This window comes from Hyposmocoma kahamanoa, unplaced genomic scaffold, assembly GCF_003589595.1.
Source record: "Hyposmocoma kahamanoa isolate Upper Pololo Valley unplaced genomic scaffold, ASM358959v1 93, whole genome shotgun sequence".
NCBI lineage: Eukaryota > Metazoa > Arthropoda > Insecta > Lepidoptera > Cosmopterigidae > Hyposmocoma > Hyposmocoma kahamanoa.
Window position 1 is genome coordinate 742,701 of NW_020654810.1, and position 16,179 is coordinate 758,879.

A 16,179-nucleotide genomic window follows, 5' to 3' on the forward strand; every position below is an offset into this window, starting at 1 on the left:
TCAGCTCTGCTTCCCTTTTTTGGTACAGGTTGCACGTTTGCAAGCTTCCACGATCTGGGAACTACACCAGTCTCAAGTGAGAGGCGGTACAGGCGTGTGAGAACAGGAGACAACTCAGGTGCACAGTTACGAAGGACTATTGCTGGAATTCCATCTGGCCCGCTAGCTTTATTCACGTCTAGATTTCGCAGAGTTCTAAGTACCTCTTTTTGGCGTATGCGAACTGGCGCCATAGTGCAGCCAGCCTGAGGTAAAGTAGGTGGTAGGGTCCCTGCGGCATCTAGACGCGAATTTTCTGCAAAGAGTGAGGCAAAGAGATTCGCCTTCTCTTCCGCAGTATGAGCCAGCGAGCCATCCGGCCTCAGCAGAGGTGGCAAAGATGGGCGACAAAAGTTCGATTCGACCGCTTTGGCCAGGGACCAAAAGGATTTGCTGCCTGCTGGATAAGAGGCAAGCTTGGCTCCTATGCGGCGCACATGGTCGAACTTGGCCCTACGTAACATGCTTTTGCACTTCTTGGCGGCCTTATTAAAAGCTTTCTTCATGTTCTGAGTACTCGGAGTTTTGCGTAGTCGAGCATCTGCCCAAGCTTGGTACGCGGACTGTTTACGTGCTTCAGCACAACTACAATTAGCGTTAAACCATGGACGAGCTTGGGGTCCATTGGGTACATCAGAGTATGGAATGTAATACTCCATACCCAAACGCAAGACCTCGACTACAGCATCAGCACAGCTCGACGAGTCTCCTGAAGTAAAGCACGCCTGCCAGAGATATGACGCAAAGAAATGGCGCATTTCGTCCCAATCTGCTAACTTGTATCGCCACACCCGTCTCATACCACTAGGGCCCTGATCGGGTGGGGAGTATACGGATACAGTTTTCACCAGACAATGGTCGGAAGTACCCAGTGGGGCCTCCACAACCACAGAGTATCGGTCCGGATCAGTTGTCAGCAGAAGGTCCAAGCAATTAGCCGTATGAGATTCAACATCTGGTATCCTAGTGGCGCCACTGACAAGCTGGGATAAGCTTAGCGTTAACGCAAGTTTACGCGTCTCTCTCCCAGCGTGATCGGTCTTCTGGTATGGGAACAACCATTCTTGATGGTGTGCATTAAAGTCCCCCAGAATGACTAGTTGTGCCGCTGGGTACCTATGCTGAATCTCATCAGACGTCTCACTTAGATATTGGAACAGCTTGGTCGTCTCCTGATCTCCACTGTGCGATCGGTAAACACAGCAGTACACTATTTGTGTAACTCCTGTGTCAACCAGAAGCCACAAAATTGAAAAACTCGGTGCCTCAAGGTTCTTGAGACGCTTGACACAGATGTCATCGCGAACGTACACACAGACTCCGGCACGAGGTACGAACCTGTGCTCCAGAGTATACCCGGGGTAGCTGAGGTACGCTGCGTCAGTCGGACATCTGATCTGCGTCTCTGTGAGGAACAGCAGCTGCGGTTTGTCGGTTTCAAGGTGGTAGTGGACCGAATCGAGATTTGAGTGCAGACCTCGGATGTTAGTGAGGTGCACTTTTAGTGGGAGGACGTGCAACCGCTGTGTATACTTTTTTCCATTTTTATAGTTTTTCATTTTTGGATTTGGAGAAGTGAATAGGCAGGAGGAAGGCAGTTGAACGAGGCACTGCGTCGTGTTCAACCAAGCAGCAGACTCATACTGCCACACGAGGTTACAATCGGCTTGGAGACCGCGGGGACGCCCGAACCCCCCCGGAGATGGCCACCTGGTCCTCCCTTCCGGTCGCCAACCGGCAAGGTGGAGCATTCCGGGATTTTTCGTTGGGTGGCGGGGCAGCCTTTCACGGGTGGCTTTCCCGCTACTTGGGCCCCCAACTTCCCACGGTCGGCCAGCGGTGCACCGTGCTTCGGATCCCGCTAGCCTCCAGAACCGAGTGCTCAGTGTGGCAGTACAAGCAGCTACAACTCGCCGTCAGACGCAATGCAACTGTTCAGACCCGACCTCCAAATGGCAACTCCCGAACACGAGTCGGAACACGGTAAAAACCATTTGGCGACTCGACTGCGTCGGGAGGGTGGTGACTAGCCACGGCCGAAGCCTACCACCAGTAGTTATTGCTCTTTAGCACCACCCAGGGGTCACTTGTAGGGTCTCAAGGGTAAACCTACGGAAGCGAGCAACATCAACCCCCAAAGGTCAATAAAAAAAGGTCATAAAGGTCAAATTCAATTGTTACTTCATAAATTTGTAACTGTAATCGAGAGGCGTCTTTTTCAAATTTATCATTCTCTTCACATCTTCCAACACTATAAACAACACAAAAAATATATAATTATATATTAACAAATGAAGCACTTTTTTAATTGGAAGACTAAATCGACGAGATAAAAATTAAGATGGGCATAGTAATGGGCATTGATAATTTTAGTAAAGTCACATCGGTCATGAAGTAAATGCCATCACTGCTATTCCACTGAACTCAACTGCCATTGCAGCTAGATTTTAGCAGAATAGCAAATATTACCACAATTATCATCTCAGTGGAGTCCCAGTGGAATTACAATGACCAGTGGTTTAAGATTTGGTGTCCAGGTCTCTGCGATTTAAAGCTCGTGAGTGGCACTGCAACTGCTACGGGTTGACGTGTCGCTTACCACCAGGCGCACGACTTGTTCGTTCCGTCACTCTGGTATAATAAAAAAAGAAAAAATAAGACCGCCTCAGGCACCCTTTAGCCATATTACTTATTGTGAATTGCTGAGAAAACAAAAGACAAAAAAATGTTCAGGTAGCTTCAATTTTACGTGTAAATTATAAATCAAGTTAGAACAGTGTGTCGGAGTCTTACTGCTCGAAGAACCCTGTTGTTCCCTAAGCTGGTAAATATTATTAGAAATAGGCATTATGATTGTACACATCAATGGTGTAGGTACCTACCTTAATTATTTAATGCACGTAGTAACGCTCTTAAGTATAATTCACTTATTCATAGGTGATCGTGTGACAGCGTTTCATAGGCTGCTAACAGATTGACTGCACGTTTGCAGTTAATACGTAAAGTCCTAATCAACTTCATGCAGCCCAGACTTCGACTACATGAAGCGGTTTCAACAGAGATCGACAGCACGCAGTTATTGCATGAATTTGATTCAAACTTCACGCATGAACTGCACACATGCAGTCAATCTGTTAGCAGTCATGTACAGTACCTACTGAAATTAACTTTAATTACAGTACACGAATATTGTGATCTTTTTTTATAACGACTATTTCTTTTTAATGTTGATTGTTTACATTTGGCGGCAAGGACTTCGAACGAGTAATACTCTACATATTTTTTTTAATTATTGAGATAGTGACACTTACTCATGAAGCCACTCTTCAGTCATTATAAAAAAAGCCGTTATACCTGCATTCTTATATCATAATGATACTACCTCCATAAAACGAAATGGAAAGATAGGTAGGTATTTTTCGCTAAAAGAAATAATTTACATCCAACAGAAAAATAAACGCCTTACCTTAAGCGACATTTTAATATAAGTCAATCGATTTTCCACTCAGAACACGTAAAGATTAACAGTCATTATTCTGAAAAAAAAATTAATTTCGTACACTACACTCCCAGTTGCCAATATTGCCAGTTCTAACGTTTACACGAAAATTACGTAATAGCAATTTTTTGAACTTATTTGTGACTAAATATCTGCATGTGTAACAGTCTCTTACAATAAATTTCGTTAATGTGTATTTTTATTTAGCTCCGTGACGCAAAACCAACACGTAACACAACCACACAGCTAAACGCGTTCGCTCGATTATTTTCCCTCGCTCACCCCGTTCGGTCAATTTGACAGACGGAAGCTGTGTACTGTGTTGCCACTTTAAATGGTATCATTTTCTACCAAAAATGTAGACTCCTCAACAGGGCGCGCCATCTAGCAGGAACGTTTTGTACTATAAACCGGTCATTGCCCGCTTGAATAAAAAAAATTCTATAAATATTTGGATTATTTATTTAGAGAAACAACTAAGTACATTTTAGTCTTGAACGAGGTATCTATTTACGTACATACTATAAACTTTTTTCTTTATTTTCCTTGATCTCTTACAACCATCAAGTGAGTCTTCACAGCCTGCACCGCAGTTTTCATGTCAAATTTATCAGCATGATCTTCAACAAGGTGACCACGTAAGGCTTTAGCCGTGTTAATTTGGTATTGGCAAAGGTGGCACTTGTAGAGATAAAGACCGACGTGTCGGCCACTTCGGAGTACGTGCTTGCGAAGGTTCTCCTGGAAAAGATGTCATTTAAGGTTTTATGGGAAAATAAAATAATAAAATTGCAGAGTAGTATTTAAAAGTGTAATCTTACCAAACTACCACAGGTGAACTGGCAATGAGGACAAGCATAGGGTTTAACACCTTGGTGACATAACATGTGTCTTTTCAAATGACTTGCTTGATCTGTCTTAAATGTGCAAAACGAACAACTGTGATGCTTGATCCGTTCACCGTGTGCTCGACGATGTCTGAAAGTAGAAAAAATAATTAAAACAATTTATGTCCCAAGCAATGTCATCTAGTGAGTGAGATTTCAAACCTAAAAAGTACATTGCAATTATTATTTACAGTGCCATCAAGTAGAGTATAATAAAAGTATTTCATTTAATACCAACAACTACCGCCATCTATCGTAATTTTGAAATACTACTAAGAATCATTGAGAGCTTGTCAGTTTTTTAATCTGAAGTTATTAGGTTACGCGTACTTTGATGTAGTTTTAATATTACTCAAAAGGTGGCGCTTCAAAAATTAATGGTACACTATGCAGCGTATACTTGCACTGTAATTTTCAGGGGTGGAAACTTAAAGCACATAAAAATTAGCAAAAAAATACATTGTATTAAAAATTAATAACTATAAATGTTACCTCGCAAGTTGTGCTGCTGTTGTAGCTACGTAGGAGCAATCAACGTGTGGACACAGCCTTTCAACTCCTATCATGCATCTTGATATGTGACGTGTTAAGGCGGCTCTGTAATAAGACAACATACAAAAGATTCTAGCTTATCTATATTGTATTAAATCATGTTAGTGCCATCTGTTTCAACTAAACAGGTGGATGTCATAAATCCCAAGCACCTTTTCCATAACTCGAGGGTGAACACTAGCCGGCTAGCCCGTCGAGCCGTCTGCTCTGCTTTATTTTTCACCCGGTAGCATACACACCGCCTTGAACCTTAACCTTTCTTTGTATTTGAAAATTATTCTACATCCTACAGTATCCAAATTTTTGAAAGTACATACGTATAAGCGGTAATGTACTTGTTTTATGGCTCTGACTGAATTTTAATTTTAACTCGAAACATAAACCCATCGTCGTGAGCAGGTTAGTTACCTAGTTATCAAATTAATGTTAAGTTATCCTTAATAAAATGACGTGTCAAACCGGTAAATGCAACTCTTTTGCAAATCTCTCCAAGCTGTGTGTCCCAGGCAGAGAGGTGACCAAAACCGCAAGGACATTAAAGTTTAAAGTGCACTTGCCTGGCAATGAATGCAGTAAAACCTGCCTAACGCTGATGCCTAACGCTTTTTGCAAAGTGCTTTACGATACTTGATTTCATTTCGTATTTTTTATTAGGAAAATAAACCAAGTTGCATTAGCGTAAGCACCTATCAATAATCCAGCAATAAATTTAATAGGTATATAGACTGTTAGGTTTAAAACACTCGGCGTATTAAAAAAGGTCCCTGTACACCAGCGAGTCATACGAGGCTTTGGCAATAACGTGATCCATTATTTAACTTATGTAACGCTATCGTACCTACTCTGGTTCATTACGAATCAAGCTAGGCCAATTCTATTTTAATCGTCCGTGGCTTTCTGTCACAGAGAAGTTGTAGGATAGTGTTAAACGGGACGTCGCATACCTCCAGCGGCAGCGGGTTGCAGACGGAATGCCATAGCCACTGGCCTCCGTCCAGAGTAGTTAGCGCTAACTCGCCTTTACGATACGGCCGTCCACGGTTAAAAAACGACGTAAAATATATGTAGACCCACCATTTGTTGTCACAAATTGCATGTGTACTATCAGATTACTTTTCGCTGAACGTCTAAAACACTATGTGACGTTAAGCAAGGAATTAAACTTTGAGTTTTCTTAGTAATTTCGTAAAATAGTTCGTATTTACGAAATTCCGAAGAAAACTCAAATTTTAATTCAATTTCTTGCTTAAACATAGGCAAAATTCATTTTTACAAATCTCAACCATAATTTCCAAGTAACGACTCTGAATTATAAGATTCGTATTACAAATTGCAATGTCCCAACAGGATTTGGGTACGGCCTTTGTAAATTTTTAACATGAATTGAACATAAATAGCACGTCTTAGCAATATATAATTATTGTGCAAATGCTACGAGATCTGGTTTTGAATGACGTGAACTTAACGAAAGTAGAAAATATTTAATGTTTTATCTTTGACAACTGAAATCTACAGTTCTCTCAGAATGTCTACGAACTCCGTTAATTCTCGGGTACGTATAAAGCAGTTATTCCATGTGTGCCTGGATACCATATCCGAGCCAGTAAGTATGGCCATTGAGGGATCCTAACACCGCTGATGAGCGAACTTGGGCCATATTTCAGGGTTATGGCGAGTGCATTAATGCACTGCAGTTAGACGCCTGATTACAATAATGTGGCTTGGCTTGGAGACTTCGCCCGTCTTGAGGTTGTGCTCGCTTTTATATGGCAAATGTAGCCAAGAATACTTTTATTATAAGGTACCAAGTTCAGTGTCCAAATGTGTAAAGTTCACATTGAACGATGCCTGCACTGTAAGTATTTAATTAAATATAGAAAAAAATATATTTTCGAACATAATATTCTTTATAAAATTATGATTGGTGAAGTTATTGTCCGTTTAATGAAAACAGACAAGTTAACAGCCCGAGACGGATCCAAAATACAGGGTGATGGATAATCGACTACGCTTGAAATATATGTAGCTTTTTACATGCAGACGCGTCTGAATAAAGACTACAGTCGCTCTAATCCCACGGATGTATTTATAGAGCGACATTTCAAATGAATGATCTGTACACTCCGACGCAGCATTGGACGCGGCAAATAAACCACAAGCGATTTAGCACCGTCAAATCAAACGGCGCATCAACCTGCAAATCCCCAATACGTTACGTCGCAACACGTGCGTACAATAAACTTCACATGTCACCTCCAATCCACTAATATTTTGATCCAGAGACGCTCTAAATACCAACATTACCAGGCATCCGGGGAGAATTTATTGCTTCAGGGTATAAAAACGTCATCGTTGGCAACACCGAGTCCGCCGGGGTAATGTGGTGCGCTCGCGCATATCAAAGCGGTCGCGTCAAATTATGAATGTTTCCCGATATTTGTGAAAGAGTTGTGTGACGTTTGACATGGACGCATCCGCTCCACGCGCCTTATTGTCGCAAATTGATGCCGACATTTGAAGTGCGCACGCTTTAATGCGCCCGATTATTTCTGTAGGTGCATGTATTAATGCTTCCGACAAGGAGTTCAATTCGCAATTAAATGAAATATCTTTCGTTTGCGTCGCCGCATGTTTGCGGAGTGAAAGCAAAAGGAGCAATAAAATTCGTGAAAGGGTGTGATCAGGATGTGATCACATGAATGACGATATGCGCCAGACAACGATTACTTAACTGTAGTAAAATCGAGAAATTTCACTTAGTTCTACTTACTTGCCGTCAAGTTCCTTTTTGCATTTCTCGCATGTGACTTCTCGCGGTGTTGAGGTACTGGGAGTTTCTTCAATTTTTTCTAGTTTAACATCCAACATGTTACTGCCATGTTCACTCTTTATATGATTCGCCATGCTACTCTGTCTTGTAAAATTAGCTCCACAAATTGAGCACACGAAGGGTCTTTCAAATGTGTGCTGCCTAAGATGGTGACGTAACGATGCCTTTCGAAAACTCTTTGGACATATTGGACAGGAATATTTCTGGATAACTTTAAGTTGACCACTAACTTCTTGGACTTCTGAGGATGGATTGGAATGTAGAACTTCATGAAAGAAACATTCTGCCTGGGAATCAGTAGTGAACAGGCATTGACTGCAGTTCCAACGGATGGAAGTATTTGAAGGATTTTGAAATTGGCAAGAGTTTGATCTAACATGACGAGACACTTCTTGAGAAAGGATGAACGCCATTCCGCAGGTGGGACATCTGTAATTCAAAATGAAAAAAGGTACTAAGAAAAGTAAATCGATGACTACCGTAAAAATGCATCAATTATTAGAGTAGCTACTTACTTCTTCTTAATATGTGGATGAATTCTTCGTATGTGATCTTTAAGTTCGATAATATTCTTTAAAATAACTCGTTCTGAGCAATACGGACACTTCTTACTTAAATCTGTAGTAAGGAGTCCCTTTTCCCTCATTAACTCCTTTCTCTTTACTCTGTGTTCTGAAGTTTGACGATGTTGCTTCGCCTCTGTTGCCGTGCTAAATGATCTGTTGCAAACTAAACACAAGAAAGCTCTTTGTTTGTGTTTAGACTTTAGATGCGCAGCTAGTGTCACGGAAGATTTGAATTTTACATCGCAATGCTGGCATTTATGCAGTTCTTGATAATCATCGGTGGCCGAATAAGTAAGTTTGTGGCCAGTCTGCTTGCAATGTCTTTTCACTTCCATGTTGTACCGGAATTCTTTGTGACAAGTTTCACAACTAATTATAGTTTTTTTCCTGATTATAATTGGCATGGATCTGTTTATGACTGCGACGACTTCAGAGTGTTCGGAACTGGACAAATGATCTAGCATTTCTTGACTTGAATCACATTCAAACTTACAAAAAGAGCACCAGCATCTTCCGTATATGGATTGCACGTGCTGTTCATGTTCTTCAGAATACCAATGTTGCATGAAACTTGACAACCAATTAGTGTAAAACTTGCAAGGACTGCATTGGAATGGTGACTGATGAACTATAGCATCGATGTTGTCCAAAATCAGCTGTTGGTAGGCAGGGCTTCGCGTTTCAGTTGCTTTTCTAAAATGATAATGCGATATCAAATGCTTTCCCATTAGATGAAGTCTTACGCGAGATTTACAACCGGAGCATTGAACATAATGGGGTTTTCTCTTTCGTTTTTTGTTTTCCATAGGAATAAGGACTTTGGGACCACTTGTGCGTTTCTTTCGTTGCGACTGTGAGTATACGGCACTATCTAGATATTTTGATGGTCGAGTTGCTCGTTTCTCCACAATGCGCAGTGGCTCTAAATGACCTGAAAATTCTAATTCATGTTCTGGGAGAACATTTCTTATATGTAAATTTGACATGAGATGCTTTTCGTAAATGGCTCTTGAACCGAGACGTCTGTTGCAGGGACCACACCAATATTGTACCGAGCCTTTGTTTTGTATTGTCGTTTGCATTATTTGAGTTTTTTCATTAGCGCCTGGGACCCATTTACCTTTAGTATAGCTAGGTGGTGGTGCATCATAATCATCGTCTCTATCATGTGAGTCCGGCATTATAGGTTTCCATTTTCCTCCAGAATGTTCCTGATCTTCTCTTATATCCCAGTCTTCATGTTCTGGTGATTCGGGTCTCCATTTACCACCAGTATAATTAGGGGGTGGTTTCCACTTCCCTCCAGTTGCGTGAACTTCATCTTCATCATCATCCTCAGATTCTTCTGACTCCTCGGAGTCATCATCCCCTTTATAATCGTGATACGATGTGATACTGTAAGAAGAAGTTGGAATTTCTTTCTTAGCTACCCCACTGATACTAGCTACAGCGTTTATCAATTTTGTTTGGTTATCTTCGTTACTACCATCTATCTTCATTCTTAAACTATGCCCTCCAATCCAATCTTCGCCTCTTAAGTTGGTTTCTAATGGGCTCATTCTTGGAAGATCACGAGAAGTTGAAGCAATTACTGAAGAGTTCTTTCTATCAACGGTGGGCTTCGTTATTGGAATAGGTGGAGTAAGTCTCGCAAGAGAAGTTTTTTTGACGCTGCTCTGTAGTTCCAAAGATTGAAAGAAAACATCTGCTCCGAGACTGTAAGAAGGTTCTAAAGTGTCTATTGTGGGAAGATCCGTCTTATTTTCACGTTTCTTTCCGCATCGCTCCTTTCTATGCTTGACGTAGTTCTCAAGACCAACGATGGTGGTGTTACATTTGATACAGAGGTGACTGTCGTCGTCATCATCGTCTCGAGGTGATAGCATCTAGAAGTAGAAAATATAGTTAAAATTTCTATAAAAGCATTTCAACGTTATTAAAATTTTAATTTAACATAATTCCATACTTCAATGGAATTATACGTATATTGTGTATCACGAAGAAAAATATCGTCACTTTATGTACTAATCAAATCGTCAAGGTTGTTTTATAGGCAAGTCGGCTAATTTGGAGGCGTTCAGGGGTAGCTGGTGCCATCGTCGCCGATGGAATAACTCGTTAATCGCGTGGCACGTGGATATTAACCTGACGTGCCCGTCACAGCCAGACCATAAATATGCGAATTACTTTACCACTAATCGATTCTTGAGGAATTGTCCATGAGTTTGTGTTTTAATTATCTGAACTGAGTTTGGTGAAACATGATATGAAGGCCTACAGATCGAATACATGAACATATTAAGTAGGCAATAGTCGTAAATAATGAGCTCCTTAAAATCCACGTAGACACAAATTTTTATGAACATTTTGAAAACCGTTATGGTATGTTAAGTTACGGGATGCAAGCAGATCACTGTTTTCCACAAAAATACAAAGTCATCGTTTGACTGTTACCTTTACTTTTCTACTAGAGCATCGGGGCTTGCTACGTTCAGCTGTTTCGTGATGACCGATAATATATGCAAGTTGTACAGCTCATTGCTACGGAACTTCGCGGATTAGCATAAGGTGATCTATGGTCGTTAATTTGAATCGAGTTATAAATTAACTTCATTGTTTTGCAGACAACTCCATTGCAAACTGCTGCAGTATGATAATAGATTAAGAAATCGCTGAGACCTTCGAGCTCTATAAACACGATAGCAAATTGTTTTCACTTTGTCATAGAGACTTTGAAATAATGCAATGCATGCTATTCGTTACTTCCATAACTTAAGAACTAGTTTCTTTTTTTCGTAAATTTTTAAGCAATCACCGATCCCTTAAGTTGCCTGCTAATTGGCGCAATAAAATTTAAATCTTTAATAATGAACGTACAATTGAAGGGAATTTAGTGAAAGACACTCCAACTCCTAAACATAATATACTCATTCACTCGCTTAGTCAGATTAAAAGGGCCGTGGACAAGCTGGATGACTGGTGGAAACGAAGGACGGGCTAGGTATGAATCAGGAGTCATTAATATTGCCGTTTCACCTGTCGAATCACAACCACTACCCCGAAACCTTCCGAATGCGACTCGATAGTAAAATTATTGAAGACGAACAAACATTTTTGTGACATTCACGAACAGTACGAACGAAAACGACGTATTTATTGATAACAGTAGAAATAGAAAAATGCCCTGGATTCAGGAAAAGAATCAGAATTATTCGATTTCAAGAGTTCTTCAAATCGAACAGAATCTTTTCTTGTTAGAAGGACTGCTAGGTCAGCTTTTGCAGATTTTGGCACAATCGAGAGTCAGTGGTAGGTGTCGTCAGTGACACGCGTCAATCGTCCCCGCGCCGCCTGACACCATTGTATCTGACAAACAGCTGACAAATGACAGCTGACAAACGACCGCTGTGTCGTTAACGTCATCATTGTCATTACGCCTTCGGGGAACTTTTTAATTATTCGCCTGTCTTTCTGCGGCTTTCCGCTTTATTTTCCCTTTATTTGCTTTCTTTATTCTTTGCACGTCGACGTGATGTATTGATTTTCCCCTATTGTTGTCGCTTTTGTTATTTTAACTCTTTGATTAGGTGACGTTCGCACGCACAGCTAAAGGTGTTAAGCGAAAAACTGCGTACCTTTTAACGTTACTAAGCTTTTCAGTACTAATGAAACATGAAGGTTCATATTTTCAAAGGCATTGTTTGGATTAGCACGTTTCATGCGATTTATCAAGTGCATTGTCAAATTTACTCATTGCTAGTATAAAACCCTTCTTACACTTTACTTACTTATTTACTTCAGATAGACGTGAAAAAGCTTTTGTGTCAGTGTACAAAAATTCAACAGTAATTTTCAAGTAAGTTTATTGTACTCAATTTTGGTGACAATTTTTATTATTTAATTACTCGAATATATCATCGTGAAATATTAAAGAATATTTCAGGTTACCACACTCGAGTATTAAATAATACTTCATGATGATATTCTATAAATATTTAAATAATAAAAATTGTCACCAAAATTGAGTACAAAAAACTTACCTGAAAATTACCCAAAAAAATTTCTTATCTCGTTTATTTTCGTTGACACAGCATATAATCTTTATTAGCCGTTGCGGAGGGCCATCAATCAAACTCATCAACGTGTCAACGTGTCCTCTGACCTCTACTCAGTCGGTGTGTGAGTGCGTGTACCCACACGGTATTTGCTAGTGTGTGCCGACGTCCGTCAGTCACCCGTCCGCGGCGCGGACCTTACCCGGGCGTGTTCCGATTGCGGTGAAATGCTGGTGTTTATTTTATGAAAATTTAAATTGTATAATTATTTGCGTAAGTTCTAAAACCTGAATGATCTGATCTGCAACCCTGAATCCGTATCTGGTAATGTAGTCTAGGTGTACCTTTTTATTTATAATATGCTTACAGCATCTTTGGTACTTATTGCTATATTATTATTAGTGCAAATACTTGTTAGTACAATGTGCTCTATTAGTTTACAAAAATAATTAAACTTCGGTGTTTAACTTAAATTAAACAATGAAATACAAACATGCAAAATAAAAATTTAAGTAAAAATGCATTTAAGAATGTCGTTATTTTAATTTCATAAAAATATAAGAGAGTACTTATTGCTTTCCTACTATGAGGATCTACAGTCGATGATGAAACGTTTCAACGTTTCGTTGGACAGATTAATAGCGAGATTTTTGTAGCACGCTCGGTTCGGCGGAATACGCGTTCAAGTTTTCCAGCGTTACATAGTAATTGGCCTACTCCCGCGTAACTATAAATAGTGTTAAATATTATTAATTTGCAAAAAGTGATCTGTAATTCTTTATCGATATATATTCCTAACAAAGAGCAACAGTCAGATGATGTATGAAAATTATATAGAGCCGATTGAGTACAAACGGAACGCGGCCGCGACGTCGTCAAAGGCTGTCGCCCGAATAACGACGTCGGCATCGATCGGCCCCTCCCGGCTCCGCTGCACCCTGGCCGCTGTCACCTTGCCGCTTGCCGTTGCCGACTTGCCGCGCGATTGAAATGTTTCACTTTTTTAAATTTCACTTTTGGAACCTTTGTTTTTTTTTAAGTTCGAGCCATTGGTGTACATTTATAATTCCTGCAGCAACTGAATCTGATGCACTATTATCTCGTTGCTATTTTTAAAACGTTCACATCAAACAATGAAGTTATTTGTAACTGACAATGTATTAAAGGGCTATGTAAATAGGATAGAGTTACAATATTTAAACTTTCTACTTCTTTTAACTTTTTTTTTATGTAAATATAGAATTATTCATGTGTCACACGCGTTCGTTCCTTACCTGTGTAACCAAAGGCTACTTTTGTGCTAGTGTATTATTTTTGTCATTAGCTTAAAAACTATTATGGATTTTTTTTATTAGTAAGGTTCTTTCTCATCTCATTGTTAATTACGATATTAGTTGTAGTCCTGCAATGGTCATTACGAGTCTGATAAAACACCAATTAAGCGTGCGGCATTAGTATGGAGTACACTCGACCTGTGCTTCGACAGAGCAAGGTGCAGTTGCATGAATTTTTCTCCATAGCTCGTAAATCAGTCCCTCCGCCCTCATCTAATGGGAATTATAATTGATTCCCTCCCAGACTAGCCGATCGTACTGTTGAATTTGAATTATAAAAACAACAAATATAAAGCTTTAAAAATGGATACAAGTCGTACATGCCTTGTATGGCGGTCATCAATTTCGCCGGACACGACGAATGGTTAACAAATTATGAAGATTTTAATACTTGATCTCGATCGAGTAAGTAATAAATTTGAAGTTTTAAGAGATGAAGTTGTTGGTGTGCTGACTGAAAGTTGTGTTGAACTTCGATATGTAGATAAATATGTTAAATATTAACAATGTTTTTGTTTTAATGGTTTGAAATGAAATATTAATTTCGTTAATCCTTTTACTTTTATGTAATTATGTATGTAGTTTAGTCCATAACTGTGTGCTACTGTCTCTATATCAACAAAAAGAAAACGAAAAATATATGGCCGTAACAAAACAATCGTTCACTGGCGACGTGTTAAGCAACGGACAGGAGCTAGAAAAAGTACCTACAGAAACATAGTAGGTAGGTAATTAGGCTGTCATGTTGACGCCTGTGGTGACCACTGTCTGGAAGTAAGGTGCCGCATAGACAAACGAGTAATGTTTTCTTCACAATGAAGGCTCTGCTCTGTAACAGACGTCTTAACATCGGACTCGGCGCTCGACCAGCTCGTTGTTATATCTTCTCCATTCTTTTGTATGGAGCAGGAGCATGGGCACTCACAGAATCTATGTGCAAAAGAGTGGAAGCCTTGAAAATGTGGGTGTATAGGAGAATGTTGAGAGTATCTATATCTGTATGTATGTATCTATCTAGTATATAGTGGAGAGACAAAATCACAAACGAAAGGCGGCTGCAACGTGCTGGTAGAAAATGAGAGGTGTTAAATATCATCAGAATAGGAATATGGAGTATTTGGGTTACATACTGAGAAACTTAAACTACGATCTATAAGTAGGAAGAAGGAGAATATCATGGCTCAGAAATTTGCGCCAGTGGTTCAATAGGAGCACCCGATCATTATTCAGAGCTGCAGTGTCCAAGGTTCAGACTGCCATTACGATCGCCGATTTTCATTAGAAGATAGCACATGTAGAATACGTATGTAGCTTAAATTCACCTATTGCCAGAGTATGTACGCTGAATTCCCTTTGACATTACGCTGCCTTCCCTCACACACCGCAGAAAACTTGAGGGTTTACGATTAAAAACTCACCTCTAACGGGGGGTGCTTAATCAATTAAAATCCAAGCAAATTCCCGAACTAATCTATCTTGGGCAGCTCGAAGTTGGCCGGACAACGTATGGATCCCCTGGGTGACTGATCCATTACGTGGAGGGATGACACGCTCCACTTTTACTGTAACGCTAATAAATTTACGTTTATATGGGGATAGCCTGTTAATTTCCGAGTTTTCGGGAATATGACACTGCTTCACTGGTCATTATTATTATTATTGTGAAAAATATACTGGCGAGTGTTGTTAAACGCATAAAGGATGAACGTAAATAACAATGTTATGATATTAATTTAATCGTTTATCGATGAAGTCGGTTCTTTTAAGAAATGTGCAAACCTGTAGTAAGCTTTACAGAGACAAATGTGAATGTATCAAAGTCGGCACAACGTCGCTAGCTGACATCTTTGGAGAAAGCCGGCCAAACCCTCACCGCTAGGCTTCTTTCCCGCCTGTAATTGCATGGCACGGACATGCAACTGCGCATCTCTCACCGGGCAGGTCCATCTCTCAAGCACAATAGGTTCAAAGGTGCCTATCCGTCATTGGCTTACACGCAGCTCTCATTACTCTACGTCGCGGCGGCACCGCGTCGCCCGCGCACTCATTACATCGACCAATCAGCTCACAGCGCACGCGCACCCCGCCGCGTTCTTTATAACGCGCTCGCGCACGAATATATCACGCGTCAAAACTGAAAAGGGGTTTTTTTACAAACGTATCTCGTATTCGTCATCGTTAAACTCCCAGAGCCAGCCTCCACCGGCGTCCAATAAATAATAAGATGTGAAAAGGAGTTATTTATTAACGCTTCGTGTCAGGATCTGTTTTTTTACCTTCGATCCTTGATTCTTGACACGGATTTGTGGAAATGGATGCGTTCATTTATTCCGTGACCTAGTGATACAATGACTACTTTGTGCCTTATCATCTAGAGGTTAAAATTTAAAATCGCGTACTGGTCTGAGTGGTTGGGC

General features: G+C 40.3%; 1 protein-coding gene and 1 long non-coding RNA gene across 3 annotated transcripts in view; both read right to left on the reverse strand.

Annotated features, from left to right (window-relative positions):
* The window catches only part of LOC113237529, a 31,717-nt gene extending 27,913 nt beyond the window's left edge, over positions 1–3,804 (reverse strand). Inside the window, exons 1-2 of one of the 2 annotated variants that reach the window (XR_003311041.1) lie at positions 3,714–3,804; positions 3,506–3,575 (exon numbers count right to left, since the gene is read on the reverse strand). This is a non-coding gene — a long non-coding RNA (uncharacterized LOC113237529). Of the gene's footprint in view, positions 1–3,505 lie in introns of both variants that reach the window. The other variant, XR_003311040.1, reaches the window with a different exon arrangement.
* A 233-nt stretch (positions 3,805–4,037) lies between these two features.
* Positions 4,038–10,259, reverse strand: LOC113237572 (zinc finger protein 28). Its single transcript, XM_026474137.1, has 5 exons — positions 8,323–10,259; positions 7,748–8,236; positions 4,918–5,022; positions 4,360–4,516; positions 4,038–4,279 (listed from the first exon to the last, which is right to left on the reverse strand). Exons 1-5 carry the CDS (start codon positions 10,257–10,259, stop codon positions 4,076–4,078), a joined length of 2,892 nt encoding a protein of 963 aa, XP_026329922.1. The 3' UTR covers positions 4,038–4,075.
* Between the last annotated feature and the right edge of the window lie 5,920 nt (positions 10,260–16,179).